At 42.8% G+C, this 18,990-nt stretch overlaps 1 protein-coding gene across 1 annotated transcript in view; it reads left to right on the top strand.

The window, feature by feature from the left end:
- The window catches only part of CENPN (centromere protein N), a 21,952-nt gene extending 2,962 nt beyond the window's left edge, over window positions 1-18,990 (top strand). The window contains exons 2-11 of the mRNA XM_082711059.1: window positions 41-221; window positions 1,626-1,671; window positions 4,096-4,155; window positions 4,567-4,643; window positions 11,416-11,592; window positions 11,918-12,019; window positions 13,287-13,350; window positions 15,380-15,492; window positions 17,970-18,096; window positions 18,323-18,990. Of these exons, the coding sequence (XP_082567185.1) occupies window positions 51-221; window positions 1,626-1,671; window positions 4,096-4,155; window positions 4,567-4,643; window positions 11,416-11,592; window positions 11,918-12,019; window positions 13,287-13,350; window positions 15,380-15,492; window positions 17,970-18,096; window positions 18,323-18,405 (1,020 nt within the window). The 5' untranslated portion in view covers window positions 41-50 and the 3' untranslated portion in view covers window positions 18,406-18,990. The remainder of the gene's footprint in view (window positions 1-40; window positions 222-1,625; window positions 1,672-4,095; window positions 4,156-4,566; window positions 4,644-11,415; window positions 11,593-11,917; window positions 12,020-13,286; window positions 13,351-15,379; window positions 15,493-17,969; window positions 18,097-18,322) is intronic.

Raw genomic sequence — 18,990 nt, 5'->3', positions numbered from 1 at the left:
TGGTTCATACTTTGTTGTGCTGTTTTTGTTTTTATTAAAGTGCCAAAGAGATGGATGAAACCCTTGTCGAGTTTATCAAGAGGACCATCATGAAAATTCCAATAACTGAAATGATGCCAATTCTCAAAGCCTGGGACTTTTTGTCTGAAAAGCAGCTGCAGACTGTAAACTTCCGACAGAGAAAGGAATCTCTTGTTCAGGACTTGGTTCTGCTCTGTGAGGTAACAGTGATCAAAATGATAAACCTTAAGTACAATACTCCCCCTTTGGTTTTTTTCTTTCTTCCTTTTTTGAGCCCAAAAGAGATTTAAGGCAGCTGCTAAGCCATGAAGGAATGCGGGTTATGTACTACTCCAGTGAGGAAGAAACTAATTTTTGATTAGCCTTTGCAACTTCCATGGAAGCCTTAAGAATCAGTAAGATAGTGAACACCATGGGAGAAAAAATAATTAATACAAGTTAAAAGAATGAGCAGTATTCTTTTTTTACCTATTAGATTGTCAAAGATAAAAAATAATATTCAAATGGGTTGGTAAAGTTATATGGAAAGAAACCCCATCTTTCACTTTTTTTTTTTAACTTATTTGCTTTTTAATTTAAAATTATTTCAGATTTCCAGAAAAGTAGCAAGTGTAGTATGGAACTTTCTTTCTTTTTTTTAAGATTTTATTTATTTATTTGACAGAGATCACAAGTAGGCAGAGAGGCAGGCAGAGGGGGTGGGGGGGAAGCAGGCTCCCTGCTGAGCAGAGAGCCCCATGCAGGGCTTGATCCCAGTACCCTGAGATCATGACCTGAGCTGAAAGCAGAGGCTTAATCCACTGAGCCACCCAGGCACTCCAATATGGAACTTTCATATTCGTGTACACTCTTCCTTCATTCACTTTTAAATAAATCTGCTTTATGACCCAGCAATTCCACTGCGGGAAATTTATATTTAAAAAGTTAATAAAAAACTAGGAGGTATATATATGTATTATAATTGATAAACATTTATATACCTAGATACAAACGTATAAATATTTATATATAAATAAAGATGTTAGCCTTTTTAAAAAAAAAACAAAAAATTAGAAACAGCTCTATGTAGGAGAATAAATAATGACACATCCATATAACAAAATATTCTTCAGACGTTAAAATGCATAAACTAGAACTTTATGTACAACATTGAGAAACACTGTATACCTGAAAATGTATAAATGTATGTCGTAGGGCAGCGGTTCTCAATTAGGACGGTTTTGTCTCCCGGAGAACACAATGTCTGGAGATGTTTTCAGTTGTGAGACCTGTGGGAATGCTCCTGGCTTGTAGTGGGTAGAGGCCAGAACGTTCCTTAACATCCTAGGACAGCCCTCCAACACACAGAGTTGTCCGACTAAATGTCAGTCGTGCCCAGTTGGGAGCCCCTGATGCGGAGGAAGTTTAGAAGGGTACCGCTGACGGAAAACGAAAGAGATGAACGCAGTGTAGACTTTGGGGGGAGAGTGGGGAGTGCCTGGACCGAGACACTCGGCAAGACAGCATAGACTGTACCCAGTTGCTCAAGCAACCCTAAGATTACTGTGAATGGAGCAGAACCCAACCATCACCACGCTCACGGAGTATTTTCTCTCTTCTTTCAGGAGAGGCGTGCAAGTATCCATGACGCTGCGCTTCTAGACATCATTTGTGAGTGTTGGTGCTTTGTAGTTACACTTCCCCAGTCCCGCTTCTTCCTTTTTTTTTTAAGATTTTACTTATTTATTTGACAGAGTGAACAAGTGAGAGAGACGGAACAGGGGGCAGAGCAGAGAAAGGAACAGAGGAAGAGGGAGAGGCGGAACTCCCCACTGAGCAGGGAGCCCCATGTGGCACTCGATCCCGGGAACTTGGGATCATGACCTGAACCAAAGGCAGACACTTAACTAGCTGAGCCACCCAGGTGCCCTGAAGACCCCAGCCCTGTTTCATAAGTGAGGTCATTCTGTACGTAAGGGCTGATTCTTCAGTCAGGTGGACCTAGTTTCACTCCCTCCTGTGTCACTTACCAGTCCCGTGTCCTTGGCCTGAGTCCCATCACCTTGCTGAGCCTAGACTCCTCCTAAGTAAAAGGAGAAAGCAGTCATACCTACTTCATAGGGAAGCTCAGAGGCTTAAGATAATGCTTGGAAAGCTCTTAGCACAGTTGCTGGCTACTGGATGTACTTAGTAGGTATTTGTTATGCTTTGTTTTGTTATTAACAGAACTTGAAAATTATATTTACAAGAATTTTTTCTTATTACATTGTTTGTTATCTCCCCTCCCCTTCCCTTTCTTTGGGTTTTTTCTTTTGTGTCCTAGTTTTCTTTTCTGTATTTTTTTTTTAAGACGTCTACTCTCCTCCTCAGGAGGCACCAGAGTATAGGGTCTAAGAACACAGGCCCCAAGGCCAGATTTCTTGGATTCAGTTCATGGCTCTATCATTGTCTCCCTGTGAGTCCTCAGGGAGGCTGTTGACATCTCTGTGCCTCAGTATTGTCATTTGACAAACCTATGTCATAATGATGATATTGCATAAGGTTATGATGATGAAATAAGACTCCTGGTCAAGTTCTTAGAACAAAGCCTGGTGTTTACTAATGATAATCAATTTATATTAACTACTTTCTGTGACCTGGTGTGTAACAAAAGTCAGCTTTATGTTTTGCTCCAACTATGAAATAACTGAATTCATTTACACATCTGCCTCTGGTTAAGTCTAATTTTCAGGGATTGGATTATACCTAGACCATATAAGGTGGATCCACGTAATTCCCATTTCTCACATGTTTGTTCAAATGTTCATTGAGCACCACTCTGTGGCAGGCTGTGTGCTAGGTGCTGGTGGCTCCAACAGGTTGATTCATTCTCTCTTAAGAGGTCACTATCTTTAAAAAAAAATAAATAAATAAAGAGGTCACCATCTGATGGAGGAGACAGGTTGCTTAATCACACAAATGCCTTCTTGCAGACGGTAGCAGGGGCTGTGAAGGAGAGCATAGGAGTGGGATCTGCCACACTGAGGGTTTGGGGAAGGCTTCCTCGAGGACATGAGCTGAGAGCCAGAGGATGAGTGCCATTTTTAGGCAGAGAGGAGAAGGGAGGTTAAGAAGCAGGAGGGCAAAGGGCACAGAGCTGGAAGTCTTGGAGTAGGAGGGCTAAGTAGAGGAGTGGAAAGAAGGCGGGGAATGGGGAGTTCAGTGATGCCAGAGGGGTCAAACCAAATGAGGCATAGGCAGGCAGATGCTATGGAGACTTAGAGGCCTCTCAAAGGATTTCAGCCTTTATTCTAAGAATAATGCAAAGCCTTCTAAAGATCTTGAGCAAGAAAGAATCAGGCTCTTGTTTTTCCAGAGCTCACGGTGCAGAGACAGAGACCAGGGAGGGTGGGAGTGCCCTACAGGAGTCTGTTAGAGCATCTGAGCAAGAGGGGGATGTAGCCTGGGTGAGACGGTGATGCGGGGGGTGGAACGGAGAGAGCCCAATGGGACCAAGAACTGCAAGGATTATCGTGGACCCGATTTGCTGGTGGCTTGGTCATGGTGGAGTGAGTGGGAGGAACACGGCTGGCTTCAGGTAGTAAGTGCTCTGTAAGTGCTACAGAGGAAACCAAAGCAGGGAGAAGGGCGGGTGGGTTTGGGCAGGGGATTGGGATAGGCCAGTCTGCATAGGGGGCCTGTCAGTAGAGACCAGAATGGAGGTGTACCACCAGCTGGAAGACGAGGGCTCCTAACAGAGGGAACAGCCAGTGCCAAGGCCAGTCGTGGGGAACGCGTCCTCCCTGCCATGCTGGGAGAGTGCCACGGTCTGGGGAGTAGAGTCATGTGGAAGGAGGAGAAGTGGTCAAAGTGTGAGTAAATGCCAAATCTTGACTATATCACTAATTCTTCATGATTTATTTTAGTTGTCTGCAGAAAATTAAATCCATATAAAAGTTATGTTTTGAATAAAAATGTACACGACTTAATTTGTAAACTACTAGTATTTTCGCTGGTGTTATATTATATTGAATACATGCTTAAAATATGTTTCATAAGTTCTTTCCTCGGGAGTTCTAGGATATAATAGTAATCCACTCTTCCCCTCTCTCTCAGATACTCAGTTTCATCGGCACCAGAAAGTTTGGGATGTTTTTCAGATGAGTAAAGAACCAGGTAATGCTTTCCATTTTTTTTTTTCCTAATTTTTTAGTAATCTCTATACCCAGCATAGGGCTCGAACTCGCAACCCCAAGATCAAGAGTCGCATGCTTTTCCAGCTGAGCCAGCGAGGCGCCCCCGTGTTCTCCATTTTATGTATTTGATATTCTGGGAATTTTAAAATGAAAAGCAATATGTTCCTCTTAAATGTCTCTTATTTCAAATGAGTAATTTCAAAATTGCTCTTTTGTGGGAAAAATGAGAAATATATTTGGTGATGCTCTGTCTGAGGTATCGGTTGGTGAGACTTGATCACCATAGCTCTTTGAGGTCACATAAAATGCTCACCTTTGGTGTCTTTGCAGATGTATTTCTTGAACATTGTACTCCCTTGATTTGCTTTTATTTTTCTTTTCATTCTGACAGGTGAAGACATTGACCTTTTTGATATGGAACAATTCAAAAGTTCATTTGTGAAAATTCTTCAGAGAGCATTAAAAAACGTAAGAACACAATTTACCTGCATTTCCATGAAATTCAATGTCAAGGCATCTGCGCAGTTTTTTTTTTTTTTTATGTGTAAGAATTTTAGTTAGTAATATTCTGTGTGCCCTCCTCCATGATGGAAGTGTACTGCATCCACACTGTCTGGGACACCGGCTAGTAACCGCACGTGGCTGCGGAGCACTTGAAATGTGGACAGTGTGACGGAGGAACTGGAATGCTAATCTTTGGTAACTGTAGTGAATTTTCGCACAGTAGCCACGGGTGGCAGGTGGCTCCAGGACCGGTCAGTGCAGCCTAGTGCACCCCTAGTACCTTCAGCTGCCGCTCCACTTCCACAAGTACCACTGAATATCTTGTTTTTTTCCCTTTTGAGGGAGAATGAGGAGAGGGGCAGAGGGAGGGAGAGAATCTTAAGCAGGCACCACGCCCAGCACAGAGCCTGACGCGAGGCTCGATCTCACAATCCTGAGTCTTGACCTGAGCCGAAATCAAGAGGAGTCAGATGCTTAACTGACTGAGCCACCCAGACGCCCCACCACCAAATATCTTGTTGTAGGTTCAGGCAATCATTTTTTTTAAGAGCTCCCTTACTTCATTCTCTTCCCACTCTGGTCTGCCTTAGTCCTCCTTGCAGAGCAAGACGCTCCCAAAAACCTGTTCCAGTCACCGTGCTCTAGCCATCCTCTGCAGAATAATAGCGTTCCCCCTCCACACACAAACCCCCTGACTGGGGCTTCCCATCTCTTCAGCTCACCGTCTATGACTTCTGCCGTACCTCTACGTACCCCTTGTCCCTGGCCTATTCCCCCATCTCCTTTCTCACAGTGTCCCTTCAGTGTGAAGCTGGAGTCCGTCCCCTGCACCCCCATAAGGCCCCTGTTTGCCGTTCTCTGTTCTGTTTCACACTCGCAGTCTCTTCTCTGCTGCTTATAACCGTGCTCAAGTCTCGGTGGAAGGACAGCCCCTCCCTGTCCTCATCCTCAGGCTCTGTCTTTTCTACAACACTCTTGGAGGGAAATATTCTTCTCTTGCTCCTGATATGTCCACTGGCACAGTGGTGCTGCCCCCCCCCTTACCATCCCGTGCACCTTTTTCTGGCAGGACCACTAACTTGGCCTGAAGAAGAGCCGTCATGCCCACTGGGACACCTATTCTTTGCTCCTGCCCCAGGTCCGGCTCAGCCCCGGCACAGGAGGCTACTTGGAGTCATTCTGTCAGTGACCATATGAGCAGCTCTGCCTGACTGGATTCTCCTATCTGGAGGGTCACTTGCCTGCAGGGAGGAGCCACCACCAGTGTCTCTTTAATATGCGTTGGCCTCCGCCTACCAACTCTTTTGCCTTATTTCTCGGTGGGCCCAGAAGGACAGGAGAGAGATTGGCCCCCTCAAAAACCTTTTCAGAAAGACTCTTTAAAAGGGTAATGCGTCCTTGCCAGCTTCATGCTTAAGCCCCTCGTATTCAGGCTACTGCTCTCACCTCTGTATCGAAACGGAGTTGGGAAAGACGGTGGTTCTTGTGTCATTCCCAGAGCAGCAGCATCAACATCACCTGGGAACATGTTAGACGGGCAAATACTTGGGCTCCCTCAGACACAGTAGGAGTGGGCCAGAGCCCTCTAGGTGATGCTAATGCCTGCTCAAGCGTGAGAACCTCCCTGTGCAGAGGGACCAGTGACGTCACAAAATCCCGTGGATGGTTCTCTTTCAACAGTAGCGCTGATTGCAAACACCTGTGCGTGCCAGGCCCGGGGCTAAGCCCTTGCCGGTCACTAACTCACTGAACCCTACTGATAAAGCAGGGTGGGTCCCACAGTGGTGTGCGTCAGAGCCAGGGTCGAAATCCAGGCAGGTGGCTTGAGCTCATGCTCTTCACATCTACACTGACTGGCTCTTCGCGGCTCAGGCACTGCCATGCACCAGTCACATAACATCAGTTTCTCGTGCTCAGGAAGGTCACGCCGTCAGAGAATCGGCCATCGGACCCCTTGATCCTGAATATTTGTCTTCTGGCCTATTTGTCTTCTGGCCATCCGGAACTGCTCTTCATTGTCTCCACGACCAGCTCCTTTCCTTTCCTTCTGCCCTTTGTTAGAGCATTTCCCCAAGCTTCTGCAGTCTTCCCCCCATGAGTTCAGCTCTGGGAACTTAACTTTAGTGGGAGAGAGGAGGGAGGAGGAGAGAGAGTGTCATTCGCCTCTTCCCTTCCAGAACCAAATGAGTTGTCCCAACACCATTTGCTGACTGATGTAGCTTTTTCCACTGCTTTATCATCATTGGATCCTTCTGATTCGTTCATGCTCTTAGAGTCTATGTTCTACTCCTGATCTGTTTCTCCTCCTTTCTGCTCATGCACTCCTGATCCACTGCTTGCCTCTCGGGCGTTAATCTGAAGCTCCAGTCAAACTGAACCAATCTTCAAGTTCTTGAACTTGCCATAGGCTGTTCCCTCTCCTTGGAACAACCTCCGCCACCTGGCCTTTGCACAGCTCATTCCTTCCTCCCCTCCTCCCTATCCTTCTGCCTCCACTTAACTAGGTCTCCCTCGGGGAGTCTCCGTGACCCACCCAGATGGCATTTCCCCTGTCACCATACTCCTGCCACTTCCTGCTTTTATGGTCAGCCTTCCTCCCTCCCCCTAGTGTCCCTGAGAGGAAGCCGACCGTCCTGCTCCCCTCTGACACCAGTGAGCGAGGGCGGAACAAATGCTGGGAATGAATGGACTGGACACATTCTTTGCAAAGTCCTTATCCCTTTAATGCTGTAGTTTGTAAAATATTTTAATAACCATTAAGGCAAGGCAACCCTGTCCCTACCCGCAATTACTCTTCTTTACCAAAAATGTCCTGACTATTCTTCAAGATGAACCTTAGAATCATTTTTATTAAGTTTACAAAACAAAACAAAAACTTCATCATTTTGAGTGTGGGTCCACTTTGATCTGTAAATTAATTCAAGGGTTATTGTGAGCCAAGAGAAGGTATGCCTCTCCTTTTTTGGGTTGGTTTTTTTTGTTGTTGTTTTTTGTTTGTTTGTTTGTTTGTTTGTTTTTCTCTTTTATGAATAAGCACTCTTTGCTACTCTGCTCCTAAGTTGATATTTTTTATTATATTATTTGAAAAATATTCTTACCATGAAATTACACACTTTTCGGAGATTAAAGGAGAGTCCCATCCGGACTGTGGGTATGGCATGTGCCCCTGCTTTTTTTTTTTGAACAAAGAGCCTTACTGGCACAGAATCCCAAGCCAGCTGTCCATAAATAGGGATAGGTGGTCTGGACCCTGGTGGAAGCAGCCTCCGTAGAAGCCAAACATGACTGGCTAACTCCTCCTGAGAAACACCCGCAACCATGTTCCCGCCCTGTTCACCCCGCATCAGAAGCCTAGAGAGACCTGCTCGCTTTCAGTGCCCTCTTCCTCCTCGACAGTCTTTCCTGCCCTTCTCTTTGGCACCCGGAACTTCTTTTGTATGAACCCCACGCCTCCTGCCCCAGCCATTCTAGGAGAAGAGTGAAATGCTCCCACATCCTCCTGCTTCAATGGCCACGTCTTTCAGTTGTGAGATTTCCTCTTTTATCACCGCTGTGTTCTAAAAGCTTTTGCCTCCTGAATGAATTTCAGGCAGACTAGTGAGTGGGAAAGCCTGGGAGAACAAAGGAGCTTTTTTTATTAGTCACGTCTTCCTGCTTGAAAGGCCACAAAGGCCCACCTCCCCAGGTCTTCTCTGTCTTGAAAGGCCACAAAGGCCCGCCTCCCTGTGTCTTCTCTGTCTCCCCTGCTCAGAGCTGGCCCACATGTGCTAACCCCATTTCTCAGTTGACCGGGGACTCCCAGCTCGACTTCACTTTCCTCATAACTAGCAGCCCAAAGGCTGATGCTGGTGATTTCAGGCCACGTTGAGTCTCCGGGACTGAAAAGTGACTTGCCTGCTGCTATAGGATAGACATCTTAACCTCTCTATGCCAAGGACCCCTTTTGCTGTTAGTGAAAGTTACAGACGCCTTCTTACAAGAGTATTTTAAATGCTATAATGAAATACATAGAATTGTAAGGAAAACCAACTATATTAAAATACCACTATGAAGATATTAAAATACCAAGTTGTGCTAATTCATGTGCTTCTTTAATAACAGTAAATGATCTCACAGTAGGTCTAAAAACGACTGGTCTCAAAGTAGTGATGGGCATACATGGTATTTTTGAGGCAGGCTCAACAGTTATAATGTGTCAAGAAAATATTTGGGATCTCTACAGATAATAAAGTAACAGGTCCTAACATTCTACTGTTTTGTTGCCTACCTTCACAACTGAAGGAGATGCTCCATTTCAGTTAGTTCAGAGACACCCTGAATTCTAAGCAGGGACTGCAGGTTAAGAACTTCCTGCCCTTGAGCCACCTGGGTAGAGAAGCTGGTCTGAGAGGGAGCTGAGAGCCTGCCTGGGGAGCTATGGGCTGAGCCACTAAAAGGAATGGGATCCAGTGCCTTGAATGTGTGTGTCTCTGCGCTCAAGAAAGAAAGAGACTAACCGTATATCTTACCACTCTAAACTATTCAAAATACAGTGTTCTTAGAAAACTTACAGAGAGGGTGGCTCAGTGGTTAAATGTCTTCCTTCAGTTCAGGTCATGATCCCAGGGTCCTGGGATCGAGCCCTGCATCGGGCTCCCTGCTCAGCAGGAAGCATACTTCTCCCTCTCCCACTTCCCCTGCTTGTGTTCCTTCTCTCACTCTCTCTCTCTGTCAAACAAATAAATAAAATCTTTAAAAAGAAAGTAAAACTTACAGGGAAAGAAAATACAAGCTAAAAAATATGTTTCAATTGCAAAAAGGTAGTACATTTACTCTCCTTTTTCTACTTATATATCATGTAGTTTCATATGATAGTCTGTACTAAATATATTAGTTTGGTTAAATATGTAGCAATTCTGTTCGTTGTAAGCTTCATTTGATTCCCACACTAAACTTGTTTGTGGTATGTCAGTAGCTTGTGGGTCATGGCCAGTTCTAACCAATTTATGGCCAGAGTACCTTGGCCAGCAGGACAGTCCCAAGTTAACCAAACCTCTTAGGACTCTTGGCCAGCAAGTGTCCCAGTTAAGCTTGAACAGTATTTATCTGAGCTATCCTCAATGAAAAATGCTTTCTCCTGGCTCCTGAAGGATGATATCTATTAAGATAGTTTCTTGGGAAAATAGTCAAGGTCTGCATTTGGGCCCTGCCTCTTAGGGGATCTGAATGTCATCTTTACTAGAAGAATGTGAGACAGAATCTGAAAGCCATCTGAGCCAGGATTATACCAATTCTGTGAATATCCTTTTCTCTTAGCCCATTGATTTTTTTTTTAATTTGACCTTTTTTAGATCATAGAGCCTTATGAAAATTTTGATAAGTGGTACGACACCTCTCTCTGGGCAAGTATACACTTAGACATGTGTGCCCAACTCTGCATCCAATATAAAGAGGACACAGAGCTCTTTAAGCTTCTCCATGAGGCTTTACTTCAGCTATCCTCATTCTGGGCTACAGAGATTACCTGAATATGTTGAGTGCAACCAGTTTTCTCCCTCTGGTAAAATTGTGCCCTCCACATACCGCATTCAATCTCGATTGGTCGGGCTTTGCTTTTATAATGTGACACAAAGAGGCTATTCAGAATCAGACCCTGCCCTTTTCCATTCAAGCCAGCAAAGGTCCACTGAGTGCCTGTTGGGGCCAAGGGCTATGCTGCTCACTTGGGAAGGTCAGACAGCTCCACGCACAGCAAGCACTCCGAGCAGCCTGCACCCCGGACTGGGGAGGGTTCATTGTCTTGAACCCTGAGGGAATGTGGGAAAGCAGCCAGATAAACAGTGGGCAGCGTTGGAATAACTGCCTTCTTTGCTAATGCTGGAAGCTACACTGCAGCCTGCTTTTTCTGGAGTCAGGTACAAGGAGAGGAAGTCAAGACGTGTGGGCAAGCCAAATGCACCTGTCTCAGATGCCTCCCATCCAGGTTCTGACCTCCCTGGGGGAAACTGAATCAAGGGGAAGCTAAGAATCTAAGAATCCAAAACCAACTGGCAGTCACATTTAGTTGAGAAAGATCTGTGTTTTATCCATGAAATAGAATTTTCTATATGCTTGCCATATTACTTTAAATTGTTAGCATCTGAGTTAAATGCATACAAGCATTAAGATAATATATTTGAGTCCATTACCACATAGAAATCTTACTATTAAATTTACAGTGCACAGTAGGTCTGTGTTTGATGCTGAAAAACCTTCATTATTAAACAGATATGTCATTTGTTAGGCTGCCTTATTGCATAAAATCATACGTATCAGAGAAGAGTTCTTTAGAAACAAGCCCAAGAAATTGTTGAAAAATTGTGATACCCTGATTGTAGGATTTAAAATTTGTGTTTTCCCTCCAAAAGACTCTGCAAGGCATAAATGTGTCTTTCCAAAGCAACCACAAAATCTTCTCCCAAAAATCCCCCAAACACTGTAATAAAAAGTAGAAAGACTGCTGGGTCTCAGCCTATGTCCAAGGTTACAGCGACATCCTTCACCCCTAAGGAACACCTTGCTGGTGCCATATATTTTTTCTTAAAGTGAATTTCCTTTTTCTTTAAGTAATCTCTCCACCCAATGTGGGGCTCAAACTCCTGACCCTGAGCTCAAGACTCCCATGCTCTACCAACTGAGTCAGCGAAGGCCCCTGGTGCCACAGACTTCAGTTAGGAAACTTAACTCTTGTTTTTTGTTTTTTGTTTTTTTTTTTAAGGTGACGGTCAGTTTCCGAGATGCTGAGGAGAATGCCGTATGGATTCGAATTGCTTGGGGAACACAGTATAGAAAGCCAAACCAGTACAAACCTGTCTATGTGGTGTATTACTCCCAGACTCCCTATGCCTTCACTTCCTTTTGTCCTCTGAAAAGCAATATGCCCCTTCTGGGTCAGGTAGGGAACCAAGTACCCTAGGTTATAATATTTTTATTATTCTTATCCCAGAGGTTTGCATAGGGTTAAACTGCTCAGTAAGCATTTTATATAAAATGCCACATGTAATTCTTAATTTCCTAAAATAAGGAGCATAAACTGTTCTACTAGAAACTGAGCATGGCACAAGCATTGGTTTGGAGCTCTCTGTTACTGTCTTTTCATCTAGAAGTAATGTGTACTTAATGCAAAAATTCAACCAAATATTATAGATACTATAAATATCGGGCTGTAATACTATAAATATTGGGTAATCCTAATAGTCTTTGCAAATTTTCACTTCCAGGCGCTGACAGTTGCCAGCAATCACCATAAGATTGTGAAAATGGACCTCAGAAGCCGGTATCTGGACTCTCTGAAGGCTATTGTTTTTAAACAGTATAATCGGGTGAGCCTATCATGATGCTCTTTCAAGTTACACCTCCATTTTCTGGTTCACACTTGATTGACTTAGACGTGTCTGAGCAGGTGGAAAAGTCCACCTCGGACAGAAGATCATTCCAGATATTACTGAAGTGGAGAAGGCTTTCAGTGAGTTAACATGAAAGGAAATCATAGTGCCTCACTTTCCTCTTGTTATAATCGCATTGTTTTATACTGTTCCCTAGTCGTTAGAGTTTATGTTACAGATCCCCATTTCCAAGTCAGCTATTCCAATTAGAATTTATTTTATTTTTAGAGTAACTCGACACTATCTTTCGAAGCTAATTATATTATTCGATTATGCAAGAGAAAAGTCGATTTCATTTTTGTCCTGTCAGTCATACAAGTGATACAAGAGTTAGAAGGAAAGGAGAAAGCACTGGCTTATTACGAAGTCCCATAATTAATCTGTTGGTTTAAATTAATGTTGGTTTAAAATAATGAATGCATTATTTCCTTTAATGATAAGAGGGGATCTGACCTTACAGACTCGGTAATTTTTTCCTATGCATGGCAACAGTGTGTTTACATGTTAAGACTTCTGTAGGTGGATTGTTAATGCTCTGGTTCTAACTTTGAGCCCTTAGGTATGTTACACTTATGTATTTTCGTCTGTTCTAAGTAGAAAGAAGTGACAGCTCTCTGCCAGCCACTCTTTAAAGATAAAAATCTAACATAAAGTTAGTGGTTTTCGCCCACAGCAACCACCACTCTTACCCACCACCCTTCCACCTGTTCTGCTGTGACATTTGCATCCCTAGGATAATTCACACTGTCACGCACTTAATTATAAAAACATCGGCCGCAAAGGGAAAAGCGATTGATGGACTTCAGTAGGAAAGTGATTTTTCCAGAAGGAGCCTTGGGGAGTATTTCACAGTGATAAAGACGGAGCTATAAAGCTGAAGCAGCACATTGCAAATCCTGCCCAGGATTCCTTTAGCTTTTGCATTCACCACCCGGGCTTCATCCAGATCCATTTTTATGCTAACAAAGGACAGAGCTCCTCATTCGAAACAGGCATGTTGCTGGCCCAGCAGTCTCTGCCAGTCTCCTGTCTGGGAGAAGTGCTTAACTCAGCCTGGATGTGGCCTCAAATCTCTTTTGCTTGAAAAAAATAAAGATTCGACACACTGTTAGGTACTAAAACCATGTATTACTCATGTTTTAAGATGTTAAAATCAGGCAAAGTTTCACTTTTTTTTTTTCTTTCTTTCCTTTTTTTTTTTTAGACCTTTGAAACTCACAACTCCACTGTACCTCTGCAGGACAGAACCCTGGAGCTGGATATACACAGTATGTGTGTTTCAAGATAAAACCGAAATCATTCCTTTCTAGGTTTCCGTTACTTGGTAAAACATTTAATCACTTGGAGCCGGATTCAGAACTATCCACTGCTTTCAGAAAAATTGAAAATTAACTTTCTGTTGAAAAGATAAACTAAGGGTCTCCTCGGTGTCTCAGTCTGTTAAGCAACTGCCTTCTGCTCGGGTCATGATCTCGGGCTCCTGGGATCAAGTCCCACGTGGGCTCTCTGCTCAGCAGGGAGTCTCCTTCTCCCACTTCCTCTGCCTCCTTCCACTTGTGCTCGCTCTCTCATTATCTCTGTCTCAAATAAAATCTTTTTTTTTTTTAGATTTTTTAAAAAAATGTTTTTATCTGTCAGAGAGAGAGAGAGTCAGCACAAGCAAGGAATGGCAAGCAGAGGGAGAAGCAGGCTCTCTGCTGAGTAAGAAGCCTGATGCTGTGCTCAGTCCCAGGACCCTGGGATCATGACCTAAGCTGAAGGCAGATGCTTAATGAACTGAGCCACCCAGGTGTCCCTCTCTTGAATAAAATCTTAAAAAAAATTTTTTTTTTTTTTAAGAAAAGGGATAATAAGCTACCATAGGTTCCTTTTAGAATTTATGAGAGCATCAAATAATAACCCTTAAAAACAAAAATTAACTAATAGTCAAGCATTACTGGTGTACCAAGCACCACAATCAAACACTTACAGGTATCACTTCCTTCCTCTTCATCATCGTCCCCTGAAAAATCCCTGTTTAGCCGACAGCTGGGTTTCAGAACAGTTTAGTAACTCGCTAGGCGAAGTTACACATCTAGGAATTGCCAAAGCCAGGCATAAAATTCCAATCTGTCGGAGTCTGGAACCCCAGCTCTGAATCCACTGGATAAACTCCTTCTTGAATAATAGAGTTGGGACTGTGTTCTTACCCGCAGATGGCAGGAGTCTCTCCGTGGAAAACCCAGGAGAAGAAACTAAAAACTGCTGTAGCGGACCAGAAAGTTGAGAAGAGTGGTGGGGTACAATCTAGATTTCTAGAAATGAACATTTTTCTATCTCTCAGCAGTGATCTGGCAATCGAATGAAATGGCACAGCAATTATGAGTAAACATTTTTATGACCTTCCAATGGTTGCAAGAACTGCCAGTGATTTCACCTTAAGAGAGCAAAATAGAAAATTGTGTGTATTTTATAATCCCAGTTTAGAAAATATATATCTTTCTATTCATTAAGAAAAAGGCTAGACAGAAATTTATTTTTTTTTATTTTTGATTTTTTATTAACATATATTATTAGCCCCAGGGGTACACATCTGCGAATTGCCAGTTTTACACACTTCACAGCACTCACCATAGCACATACCCTCCCTAAGGTCCATAACCCAACCATCCTCTTCCTACTCCCCTCCCCCCCGAACAACCCTCAGTTTGTTTTGTGAGATTAAGAGTCTCTTATGGTTTGTCTCCCTCCTGGCCCCATCTTGTTTCATTTTTCTTTCCCTACCCCCCCCCCCAAACCTTCTATGTTGCCTCTCAAATGCTTCATATCAGGGAGATCATATGACAATTTAAGATTTTATTTATTTATTTGATAAAGATCGATCACAAGTAGGCAGAGAGGCAGGCAGAGAGAGAGAGAGAGAGAGAGAGAGAAGGAAGCAGGCTCCCTGCCAAGCAGAGAGCTGATGTGGGGCTTAATCCCAGGACCCTGGGATTATGACCTGAACAGAAGGCAGAGGTTTTAACCCACTGAGCCACCCAGGCATCCCATGGAGATATCATAATTTAGACAGAAATTTATTAAAATGTTAACAGTGTTTTCTCTGCCTTGGTAGAATTATGCAGGATTTTTGTTTTATTTATCAGCCTGCACTTTGCAACTTTCCTACAAAAGGAATTACTGCAATCAAGAGAAGAAACAGTAAGCTTTATTTTTAAATGAGGCCAGCAAATTGAAAGCTTAGGAATGAGAAGAGGATATTTTATGGCTGAAATACATTTCTAATGCCTGTTTTCTTTTGAAATCTTCCATTTATAGTGGATTCACGGATCATTCATGAAAACAGAATAGAAAAAGAGAGAGTCCAGAGAGTGACTCAAGAAACTTTTGGAGACTATCCTCAACCAAGACTAGAATTCGCACAGTATAAGGTGGGACATTGCTATAAATGTGAACTACGAGTTATCCCTATGTTTTTAAAACTTTAAGTGGAAAACAATTATGAGAAACTTATCTTCCTTTATCACTCTTTTCTTTTTTTAATTCCTTTCCTAATTATTGAATAGAGTTGACACACGATGTTATGGTAGTTTCGGGCATACAGCAATTCTGTACATTAGTCTGGGCTCACCACAATAAGCGTAGTCAGTATCACTTTAATTTTGTATGATGAATTTATGAGTTAGAATGGACTTCTTTATCATATTGATTAAGTGCCTCTGTTAACAAAGGAGACTTTTAGAAATCACGACTTTGCCTTTTTATTTTATCTTACATATTAATTCAGTTATGCGGAACTGGCCACAATCTGTATTTTTGAGGGGAGAAAATTGCAGGCTATACCTCTAGTCCATCGACACCTAGAGTGACACATAACATAGTCAGAGCGCACAAATACTCGTTGAATAAAAGAGTGAGTAAATAAACATGTCATAGCATAGCCCAGTCAGCATCCTAGGAGAAAAACCAGTAGCCTAGTCAATCCTACAAACCTACCTCACTCCAGAAGTATGCTGCTGCCCTCCAGGAGGCCCAGCTTGGGGGCAAGCCCACTCCCCCCATTAGAAGAATTCAAGGTTTATATCACGATTACCTAATCTAATATTTGCGCTCATACTCCTAACATCCGCCCCCCATAAAATCATTTCTGCTTAGCAGCCCCTATAGCCACAGGCAATGCTTTAAATCCATCATTGATTTGATCACTCAGGCCCAATACCTCTTTTCTTTGATTGGTTCTTTTAGTGGGAAAAGTTGATATCTTTCACTTTGGGCTCCCTACATGGCAGTTTTGACCCAGTTCCTTTGAACAGCCAATACTCTAAGTCACTGGTTCCTTAATGTGGTCTCTGGTCCCACCATATCAGCATCGCTTGAGAACGGGTAAGAAATGCAGATTCTTGGCCCCACCAGTGTCCTACTGGATCAGGGACTCTGGAGATGGGACCCACCCATCTGTTCTTACAAGCCCTCTGGCTGATTCTGCCCGCTAAAGAAAACCACTGATTGGGAATAAGAATCTGCAAGAATCTCCCCATATATACAGTTTAGAATACCGCTACTCTGTAAGCCAAGGTACACATTGATTCATACCTTCTACGAATTCTCCCTACCTTTTCTATTTAGAAAAATGCCAAACTTCAGAACACCTGGAAGGATACCACAATGAACACCCACTCCCCCTTTGCTTCAGTTCCCCACCTGTTAACGTTTTGCCACATTTACTTACTTTTTGTTGATTTATTCTGCACCATTTGCAACAGTCACAGACATTACTAACCCTCTAAATATTTCAGCATATTGCCTCTAAATTTTAAGAGTCCCTTTAAGTTAAAAAAAAAAATGAAATGAAAATCTAAGACTCAAGTACCTATTAAAGCATCAATACTTGGCTATTTTATAATATTAAAGGATTGGTAGATTGTTACTAATTTTTTTAGATGTGATAAGGTTATGGGGATAAAGTTTTTAAAAAAGAGATCTTCTTAGGTCTTTTTGAGATACATGCTGAAATATTCACATTGGAATAGTATCGTGTCTTGCACTTACTTCGGAATAATCCAGCGGTGGTGATCCGTAAGGAGCAGGGAGGTGGGGTCATAGTTGAAACAAGACTAACTGTGAATTGATCGTGGTTTCAGCTGGGGGATGTGCACACAGGCTGTCATTATACTGTGCTCCTTATTTTTGTGTACTTCTGAAATCTTCCATAATAAGGTAAAAAGAAATCATGGTCCTGACTCAGAAGACGTGACATTTATACATCAAAATGACAGATTACAACAGATAGTGGTAATTTGCCATTAAGAATGCAAGTGGGTATTAGGCGCAAATGATAAAGTGTTGAACAACGGTACATCTGAAACTAAGTATGTACTTTATGTTGGCTAATTGAATTGAATTGAAAAAAGAAGAAGAATGCAAACTAGGGGGTGCCTGGGTCTGGCGTCTGCCTCTGGTTCAGGTCCTGAAATTGAGCACCCCCTGCTCGGAGTAGGCATCAGGCTCCCGGCTCAGCAGAGAGTCTGCCTCTCTCCTCCCTTAGCCCCTCCCTCCATTCATGGTTGCATGATCGCACTCTCTGTCTCAAATAAATGAATAAAATCTTAAAACAAACAAACAAACAGGGACTACAAACTAAACTAAACAGCTCAGGTAAAGGTCCCCCGAGGGTCGAACTCACCTCCCAGGTTCCTGTGTGTCAAGCACCAACATGTTTTGTGTGTGATACTGTTTGACACACTGGTTTGCCTTGTGCATTTGCAGTTTGCAAATTAAATGGCCCGCACCCCCCCCATCTCTGTATTTCTTGATGACAAGAATTAACGAAATGCAAACCTCATTTCATTATAGTTTACCATTCCAGCTGATATATTTAGTAATTATTTGTAAATGTATGTGTTGACAGCTTGAAACAAAATTCAAAAGTGAACTCAATGGAGACATCTTGGCAGAGAGAAAAGAGCCCCTCCGGTGCCTAATAAAGTTTTCCAGCCCGCATCTCCTGGAAGCTTTGAAAGCCTTAGCACCAGCTGGTAAGTAGTCAGCTTATCTTACAGAATTAACAACACACTACATTCGATCCTCTGTTTTTGCTGGCTGATTACCTCTGAGCTTTCACCTGGCTCCAGTCCACTATCCCCTCTTGCCCTATTTTGCGTGTTCGGCTTCCACACCTCATGGGGGTCCGTGATCCACCCTCGAATCTCGGCCATTGTTAAACTGACTCCTTTTCTTTTCTTTTTTTTTTTTTAATTTCAGGTATTGCAGATGCACCGCTTTCTCCATTGCTTACTTGCATACCCAATAAGGGAATGAATTATTTTAAAATTAGAGATAAATAAGATATATGTGGTTTTGAAAGCACAGCATCTCTTTGACTCTTTCCTAGGAATTTCAGTCAACAGCTAGCTGGATAGTTTCTGTTTATGAACTTGTGTTTTAGGAATTAATTCTTGAAATTGACAGTTCAGAAACATTCAGTATAATTGTTGGGACTGATTCTTTCCTCCTCCACTATGTACCGTCTCCCCCATATCCTGCAAAGCATAGCCCTTGTGGGCCTTTAAAGAGTGACATGTCCTTTTTCTCACTCCTGTCTCTCCTCTGTCATGGAGAGATCAGGTTCTAATTGCTTGTTTCCAAGGATTTTGTCTGAAACCTTGGATCCTGGAGAGCAGCATCAAGGAACCATCCTCAACTCAAAACTTTCTAGGAAGATCATAAAATTGGTCCATTCAAAAGTAGAGTTGGGTTCATGAGGTTATTGCAGGAGGTAGCATATCAGATGATTCAGTAATATAAAATAATAGTTTCATTGTAAATATGATACGTTCTGTAATCTGTTTTATGATATATTCAGACTCACATACTATCTGATTTGTGAATAAAGATTGCAAAACTGGTGTATCAGTTACTTTTGACAGAAA

This window comes from Mustela nivalis, assembly GCF_964662115.1.
Source record: "Mustela nivalis genome assembly, chromosome: 18".
NCBI classification, from domain to species: Eukaryota; Metazoa; Chordata; class Mammalia; order Carnivora; family Mustelidae; genus Mustela; species Mustela nivalis.
The sequence above is the reverse complement of the archived record's forward strand: the minus strand, read 5'-3'. Positions and strand labels throughout refer to the sequence as shown.